General features: G+C 46.3%; 1 protein-coding gene across 1 annotated transcript; it reads right to left on the bottom strand.

Moving 5' to 3' along the window:
• Positions 1-1,213: 1,213 nt before the first annotated feature.
• LOC128412408 (uncharacterized) lies at positions 1,214-7,798 on the bottom strand. The gene is made up of 10 exons (XM_053385286.1): positions 7,697-7,798; positions 3,696-3,936; positions 3,265-3,296; positions 3,014-3,130; positions 2,806-2,885; positions 2,549-2,642; positions 2,359-2,442; positions 2,166-2,270; positions 1,984-2,035; positions 1,214-1,767 (listed from the first exon to the last, which is right to left on the bottom strand). The coding sequence occupies exons 1-10, from the start codon at positions 7,796-7,798 to the stop codon at positions 1,742-1,744; spliced, it is 933 nt and encodes a 310-aa protein (XP_053241261.1). The 3' UTR covers positions 1,214-1,741.
• Positions 7,799-8,845: the final 1,047 nt, after the last annotated feature.

Below are 8,845 nucleotides of genomic sequence, written 5' to 3'. Positions count from 1 at the left end.
CCAGACCATGACTTTGAGAAACAGCAAAAGCAGCTGGAAAGAGAGAAAAGCTCAGGGATACAAATAATTTTTTAAGTTGTGTGCCCTTGTCTCTCATTTTGATCCCTTTGCATGGTTTTGTATGTTTTGTGGTATTTTATGCAGTGTGACTTCATTGGTTATAGCTTCATAATTCTTTATTGTTATTGATAAGTGTAAACTGTTTGCAGTGGTACATCGGGTTACAGACGCTTCAGGTTACAGACTCCACTAACCCAGAAATAGTACCTCAGGTTAAGAACTTTGCTTCAGGATGAGAACAGAAATTGTGCGGTGGCGGTGCAGTGGCAGCGGGAGGCCCTATTAGCTAAAATGGTACCTCAGGTTAAGAACAGTTTCAGGTTAAGAACGGACCTCCAGAACGAATTAAGTTCTTAACCTGAGGTACCACTGTAATTATCATTTGCTGATATTTAATTTTACTGTTTACTATTATATTCTAATGGATTATTGAATTTTGCTTTATAAGTGGTTTGTTTTAAAGCTATGTTATTATTACTTTTTTCTTTTGAATCAGATTGCTATTAGGTGTGTGATGTTTGCTCTCTATTTTATGGTTTCTTCACCTTGTAAACTGGCTTGTGTATAGTAATGTAGAAAGGCTGTAAACAAATTAAAAGTGAATTGAAATAATGAAATGAAAGGAAAACCCCTGCCTTTTCCCCTGGACGCCTGAGGTCCAGCTCCGAGGGCCTTCTGGTGGTTCCCTCACTACGAGAAGTGAGGTTACAGGGAACCAGGCAGAGGGCCTTCTCGGTAGTGGCGCCCACCCTGTGGAACACCCTCCCATCAGATGTCAAGAAAATAAAAAACTATCCGACTTTTAGAAGACACTCCCAATACAAATTAAAACCCATATTTTCTTGGTCCTTGGGCAAGTTTTCTTCAAAGCGATCCCTCCCTGAATGCCTCTGTTTGTTTCACCACTATTTGTTTGTCCTCTTCCTCTGGACCCAAATTACATGGAGAGCCTGATGGAGATGAAGTTGGAAGCAAATCCTATCACTGGTCCCTCACTGAAAAGATGCAAGCGAAACTTAGGTAGCATACATCTAAAACACATTTCTTCCTGAGGATTCTTGGAACTGCAGTTTACCATTCAAAGAGTTACACTTCCAGCCCCCTTAACAACAGAAAAGTGCCCAGATCAATGGAAGACAATAACACAATGAAATTCAAAACAGTAACAATTTATTGCACGTTGATTCAAAATCCATTAAAAACAATTTAGTTTAAGGAATACAAGAAAATCGATCAGCTTGATCCAGTGACACCAGAGAGAGCCATTTTCAAATAACTCAAGGGCTGTCACATGGAAGATGCAGCCAGCTTTTTTTCTCCTGCTCTGGACGGTAGGACTCAAACCAATGGCTTCAGGATACAACAAAGGAGATTCCGACTGAACATTGTTCAACAGAGGAATGGACTCCCCTGGAAGGTGATGGACTCTCCTTCCTTGCAGGTTTTAAAGCAGAGATTAAATGACCACCTTCCTTCCTTCCTTCCTTCCTTCCTTCCTTCCTTCCTTTCTTTCTTTCTTTCTTTCTTTCTTTCTTTCTTTCTTGTTCTGCCCAATTTCAGTCCATATTTCATGGCTGCTTAAATCATCTGTCCCCCTCCTGATTCTCAGTGCCTCTTCTTCTGCCAGTCTTTGGCCAGTTGAGATGTCCAAATAGAGCAGCAATTCCTTCAAGGAGGAAAATCATAATTCCTCGATGATGATGTCATCTGGATGGAAAAGAATGAAAAAGAGAGAAAATCTGTTCAGTCCTCTCTGCTTCTTGTAGCTGGAGTCAGTCTGGGTGCTGCCCTCCCAGGCCAGGTGGGAAAGGCTTGCCAGGCAGGGAGCAGGTCCTGCAGGACTCCCAGCAAGAAGACCTGGGAGGTGTGTCTTGGGCAAACAAGGGACCAGGGAGTTCACTGTCCCCAAGGTGTGGGGCTTACCTTCTTTCAGATTATTCCTGAAACAAGCCAGCTCCGGACGAATTACTGTGTTCTGCAGAGGAAAGACAAATATGAGTCCGTTGACACTATTACCCCACCCTGAATGGGTGTAAGAGAAGCAGCCCCACCCAGGAAGGATGGAAGCAACCAAAGAACTGAATACAGGAAGGCAAAATACTTACTCTTAGGTTCGGGAATCTTCGTGAAAGGGCCAGCAGCAGGGATATACTGCTGGCCCCTAATTTCCTTTGGTCTTCACTCCCCAAAAGGGCGTAATATCGGAGGTCCTGCGGGATGAAAGAAATGGGACAGTTAGTTGGGTAAGGGACAGGGGGGCAACCCTAAAACCACTCCTGGTGCTATCAGGATACTTACAGTAAGCAACTGGAGAAGGGTGCTAGTATTGGGGGCTTCTAGGAGGAGACCCCCAAGCAGGCTCTGGAATGGCCTCTTCAGTTCCTGTGGGAAAAGAGAGAAGAGAGGTTGAGTGCTGCTGGGTTAAATTTTGTAAGAGTGTGGGAAGAAGAAAGAGCTGTGCAAAGAGAACTTAAAGCAGAGGACATACCTCTTTGTCCTCCTCTGCGCTCCCCAGAACTGCCTCTGTTGTTCTATGGAGGATTGCACTCACCATAGAGGGACTGAAGTGGGGTCTCATAAAACTGGAGAGAGAAAGGGAAGGGGTTAGACACTGCCTCCTCCAAGTCTCCCTTGTCCCCTTCTCCCTCCTGCCTGACTTGCCCACCCAAAGCTCCCCCTGGAGTTCTGCCCCCCTGCAGCCCCGCCCAGTCCAAAGACCCCACTCACCTCAAAGACCCCACTCACCTCAACTGCAGGAGGGCCTCGAAGGCCAGGGCCAGGCTCAGGGGGCGATCCCTGAAATACTCCAAGTGGCCAAGGATGTTCTAGAAGAGAGCAGAGGAGGAAAGTCAGCTCCTTCTGGGAGTCTCCAGAGGACCGCTCCAACCCCAAATGCTAGCCCCTCTCTGCCTCTCCCTCCCCATGGGGGTCCCTCACACCACCCACCACTCACCAGAATGGCTTTGGCCGTCTCCTCCTTGGAGTACTTCAGGGTTCGGAGCCCCCTGAGCTGAGCTGCCTGGCAGTCCTGGATGATGCCCAGGAGATAAAGCTGATCTTTGTCTAGCAGCTGAAAGGCAAAAGTCAGGCTGTCAGTTCCTTGTGGGCGGAGGGCTCCTCCACATCTGAGAGTGCAGAGTGGAGTGCAAGAGGGGGGCAGGTCTGAGGGATCCCCTCCCTGCTCTCGTTTTATCCAATACTCACCACAACGGAAGGGATGTGGATTCCCAGCACATCTGCAAAGAGAAGGACATGGGGACAGGTGAGTTCATCCCTGAGCCCTTGCAAGGCTTTTCCAAGAGTTTTCTCCTGGATTCAAGTCCTACAGGAAAAAGACACCCCAGGCCTTGGGGGCCAATCCTGACCTCCTGCCCCCAGAACATGGCTCCCCAGGGAAGATGCCCCTCCCACTGACAACTGCCCCCCTGCCTTGCCCCACAGCCCAGCCCCCTGCTTCCTCCAACAGACCCCACAAAATGGGGTGGTTGCTGGGGGCGGGGGTGGTTGGGTTTCCAGATGCTGTCGCAGATAGGCGGGTTGGATCCAGCCATCTGGCTCTGTGCATCTTTTTACTAGATGCCCCCCTAGCCCATTCCTGCCCTCCTCCGTCCCCAAAAGGAGGGCCACTTGGTCACCTGACACTGCAGGCTGCTCCAGGACTTCCAAGGGGGCCACCTTGTTGCAGCTGATCAGGCGCCTTAAGCGCCTGAACCTAGAAGAGACGAGCAGAGAGAGCGACTCAGAAGCTAGCAGCCCCAATTCGTGTGTGTGTGTGTGTGTGTGTGTAAGGAGGGGCGTCTGGCCCAATTCCTGCCATCTATCTGCAGTTCTGCAACCTGAAAGGGCATCGGCAGAGCTGGAAAGAGGCAGCCCAGGCTGGCAGAGAGAGAAAGGAGGCCCCAAGTGCTATGGGTTCAAGAGTTCCAGCCCAAAGGAAAGACAAGCATTGCCAGCTGTTAAAGGGCTGCTCTGCCTCGTCTTCTTAGGACAGCCCTGCCCTTCCTGGTGAGGGAGGAGACCGCTAGGAGGGTCCTCCAAGCATCAAGGTGTCCCAGAAGAGGAGCAGAACATGAGGAAGGGGGTGGAGTCTTCCTTGGAGCTAGAGAGACCCCCAGGAAGGGGGAGAAGGCCAATGTCGTAGGGCAGCTGGAGAGATGCAGAATGGAGCCAGGCAGAGGTGTAGTGGTTGGAGGGCTGGACTGGGAGGACCTGGGAGAGCAGAGTTCAAATCTCCACTCAGCCATGAAGCTCCCTGGTGGACCAGAGAGCTAAAGCTGTGGAGGGGACCCAGGACTCACACCCCGCCCCCAGGAGACCAAGAGAAAGCAAAGGAATGGTACTTACAGCCGGCACATCTTCTTGAAGAACCCCCGCCCCCATCTAAGCTAACTACCTATCTAAGATTCCCACCCAAGCCTGATCCCAAACTCTGATCCCAATGGCCTTTGGGCCCCATACTTTTTAGGGGTCAATGGGTCAAAATAATATTGATTCGGTCTTGAAAGAAAACTACAATCAAGCTTTCTTAGTTTAATCTTATTATAGTGTGCGCCTTAGGCCTGCCCCCCGCCCAGATTTTGACTGCCAGGGGGCCTCCACAGGGTTTAATTAGCAGGTCTTTTTTATCTCCTTTTTTCCAGAACACACCTGTTTCTTAGCTCAAATTTTAATGATTTTTAGGAAACAGGAATCTCCTGCTCATGGCGATGACTGGACAGTTGCCAATTTGTGCAGTGCTCGCTCCCAGCGTTCCTGCCCCCACATTCTGTAGTGAGCGGCAGTTATCGGATGAACTGTGGTTTAACGGCCAGTCCCCTCTACCCTATGGGGGGGGGTCTGTTTACTATTATATTCTAATGTATTATTGAATACAGTGGTACCTTGGGTTAAGAACTTAATCATTCTGGAGGTCCGTTCTTAACCTGAAACTGTTCTTAACCTGAGGTACCACTTTAGCTAATGGGGCCTCCTGCTGCCGCCACACCGCCGAAGCACGATTTCTGTTCTCATCCTGAAGCAAAGTTCTTAACCCAAGGTACTATTTCTGGGTTAGCGGAGTCTGTAACCAGAAGCATCTGTAACCTGAAGCGTCTGTAACCTGAGGTACCACTGTATTGCTTTATTTGATGTAAGTTTTTTTATATATTTTAAAGCTATGTTTTTGTTATTACTTTTTTCTTTTGGATCAGATTGCTATTAGGTGTGTGGTGTTTTCTATTTCATTGTTTCTTCACCTTGTAAACTGGCTTGCGTATAGTAATATAGAAATGCGGTAAACAGATTAAAAGTGAATTGAAATAATGAAATGAAATTTAAACCCCTGCCTTTTTCCCTGGACCCATGAGGTCCAGTTCCGAGGGCCTTCTGGCGGTTCCCTCACTGCAAGAAGTGAGGTTACAGGGAACCAGGCAGAGGGCCTTCTCAGTAGTGGCGCCCGCCCTGTGGAATGCCCTCCCATCAGATGTCAAGCATATAAACAACTATCTGACTTTTAGAAGACATCTGAAGGAAACTATGTTTAGGAAAGTTTTTAATGTTTGATGTTTTGTTGTTTTATTATGTTTTTAATATTTTGTTGGGAGCCGCCCAGAGTGGCTGGGGAAACCCAGCCAGATGGGAGGGGTATAAATAATAATAAATTATAAGAAATAACAAATTATTATTATTATGGTTATTATGATTATTCATCCACATAATTAAGCTTGTCCACCCATACTGGGTTTATGTGGAGAATGCATAGGTATTCTATGGGGCTGCAACCTTGCCGATATGGATGTCATGAGCATTTGAAAAAGGGCCCTTGCAGATGCAAATGTCCCTGTCTGAATGTCTTTGAGCCATTGCAAGACCTTCTGAATGTGAGCAACTGTCAACCTTTTTCACCCCGCTCCAGGACCTACAAACCTTAACTGGGACAAAAAAAGTTGAAGGGTATGCCAACTCTTCAGTAGAGCACCATTTCCCACTGTGTTCTAGCATCCTCAGTGGGGAAATGATGTTATTCTAAGCAGTTACCACCAAGGGAAAGGTATTTCAAGCACCAGAGAACCTTCTCCCCAGTGGAAAGTGGCGTGAATGATTTCCTTCTGTGGATGCTGGAAATTGTCTATTCCCTAAATTGGCGAGGAAGAACGCTCTTCCAGGGAGGTGGTGTTCTCTCTGCCACCTCTTCTGCCACATCCCCCTTCTGCTGACCCTAGGAAGGTATGTGGGTCCTTGGGGGAACTGGGGGAAGGGGGGTGACAGTAGGTGCTTCGAGAACCCATAATATGTTTTGTAAATGCTAGTTAGCACTGAGTCACTTTCAGGTTGATCATTCTGAGCAACTGCATTAGGTCAAGTCCGTAGCATTGCTAGGTTGCACACATGTACCATTCATACAAAATGGCAACCCTGTGGAGCACCTAAAACTGATACTACTACTACTACTACTACTACTACTACTAATAATAATAATTTAATATTTATACCCCGCCCATCTGGCTGGGCTTCCCCAGCCACTCTGGGAGGCTTCCAACAAAATATTAAAATACAGTAATGCAGCAAACATGAAAAGCTTCCCTAAACAGGGCTGCCTTCAGATGTCTTCTAAAAGTCTGGTAGCTGTTGTTCTCTTTGACATCTGGTGGGAGGGCGTTCCACAGGGCAGGCGCCACTACCAAGAAGGCCCTCTGCCTGGTTCCCTGTAACTTGGCTTCTCGCAGTGAGGGAGAAGGCCCTCGGCACTGGACCTCAGTGTCCGGGTACAACGATGGGGGTGGAAACACTCCTTCAGATATAGAAGAGTTTGGATTTGATATCCCGCTTTATTACTACCCAAAGTAGTCTCAAAGCAGCTAACATTCTCCTTTCCCTTCCCACAACAAACACTCTATGAGGTAAGTGGGGCTGAGAGACTTCAGAGAAGTGTGACTAGCCCAAGGTTACCCAGTAACTGCATGTGGAGGAGCAGGGAATCGAACCCGGTTCACCAGATTACGAGTCTATCGCTCTTAACCACCACACCACACTGGCTCTAATATACTGGATATAAATGCATTCCATGTGGTCACCTGGTACTGGACTCAGGCCACAGAGCACAGTGCCCAGGTTGAATTTATGCCAAGACTCTTGCACATGTAATAATTGCATAGAAGGGGGAATTTTGACATGGGCATCCATGACAAGCTACACTATGCCAAAACAAGTTGGACCTACTGAAACCCCTCATCCACACAACCATTAAAGGTACAGTATCTCAGTCCTCCATAGTACGTGGTCGCACTCTTATTGGGATAAAAGACAATACATTATATTCCATTCCTTGAAAGCTATATAAAACTATCAGGGCAATATATTTTTTAAAGCACTTGTTTTTACCCCTGATGGCTTAAGCAATCTAAGCCGGTAACAATCCCTTTAGAAAATATTATTCTCCAAACTTTCCTGACAAGTTGGCCTAATTTAGCCTTTTGAAGATATGCTGAAAAGACACTCCATTATGAATAAAATATAACCAGTCTCCCTGTTTATTTGCTATATGACCAGCCCTACTTATTTCCAGACAGGCTGTGCAGTGCATGAGGCAAAATGTTGGATTTGGACCTGAGTGATCTTGATTCAAGTCCTTGCTCAGCCTGGTTAGTCAAGGACATACTGTTCTGCCTGTTTCCCAAACTTTCGTACTTGATTCTGAGGATTGTATAAAACTGATTCTGATGGCCGTGTCTTGTGGATTGGTATCAGATGCTGTGGCCATCACGGCTATAGCTATAAATGAAGCAGAGATGGGTGTATAGCTCTATCTGTGGAGAACTGGACTATCAAAAGAAGCATTTATATCTCTGAATGACCGGCTTCACACCAGTTGATAACATGTGAAGATGAATGGCATAACAATTCTATGGCCAGGATCTAAAGACCCAGAAAACTAGTTCCCCATGCCCAAAGGGACCTTTAGGCTCCCATTTCTCAAACAGAAGTTGACTACACACAAGATATATAGTTCTTAGTACAGTCATCATTTAAGTGTCAGTGAAAATCACTTTAAAAGGCTCCAAACTCCCTGTAAACGTTGGTGCTATTTCAAAAACCAGAAATACTCGTTTTGCTTTTCTAGTTAAGTGTTTTATTGTGAAATCAGAGTTGCTGGGTGCTCAATAGATTTGATATCATACTTGTAGTTCAATCAAAGCACTGAGAGTTCAAGGTTTCGGGATGCTGCCTTTGAACGCACTGTCAGAAGAATTCAGGACAACCTCCCTAACACTTCCTGCACACACCTTCCCTTCATGCACAGTGAGCAAGTGACAGAACCTCATTACTCGATTCCTTAATGCACTGAGCCAAATATGGTGGATGCACTACAACAGAGCCTCAGGAAATAAACTTCAGCAAAATCTGTATCCTGTGCTTTAAATGTCTCCATTTAGAACTCCAAATATACCTGGTAAATATTAATAATTGGTTCTTTTTTCTTTTTGTTTTGTTTTTAGATGATTGTAGGGATTGCCTTTTTGCTGCAACATTTTTTGTGAATTACTTGGGATACTGTGCATCAGGTTTCAACCCTTTTTCAAAGGCCTCAAAAGTTAAATCTGTGAATGGGGAGCCAGTCACAAATGCACATATGCCCTATATACCTTATTGACCTGAATATAAGCCACACCTGCAAAATTCGGGGGGGGGGGAGAGAGAGAAAAGGATAATAACCGAATATAAGCCGCTCCCTTAAAATTCCGCAGTCACTCACACCCACATTTGCACTCACACATAAATGGCAAATGTAGAAGAAAATTTGGGGTGT

This window comes from Podarcis raffonei, chromosome 4 (genome assembly GCF_027172205.1).
Source record: "Podarcis raffonei isolate rPodRaf1 chromosome 4, rPodRaf1.pri, whole genome shotgun sequence".
NCBI lineage: Eukaryota > Metazoa > Chordata > Lepidosauria > Squamata > Lacertidae > Podarcis > Podarcis raffonei.
Note: the sequence above shows the minus strand (reverse complement) of the source record. Positions and strands in the feature narration are given on the sequence as shown.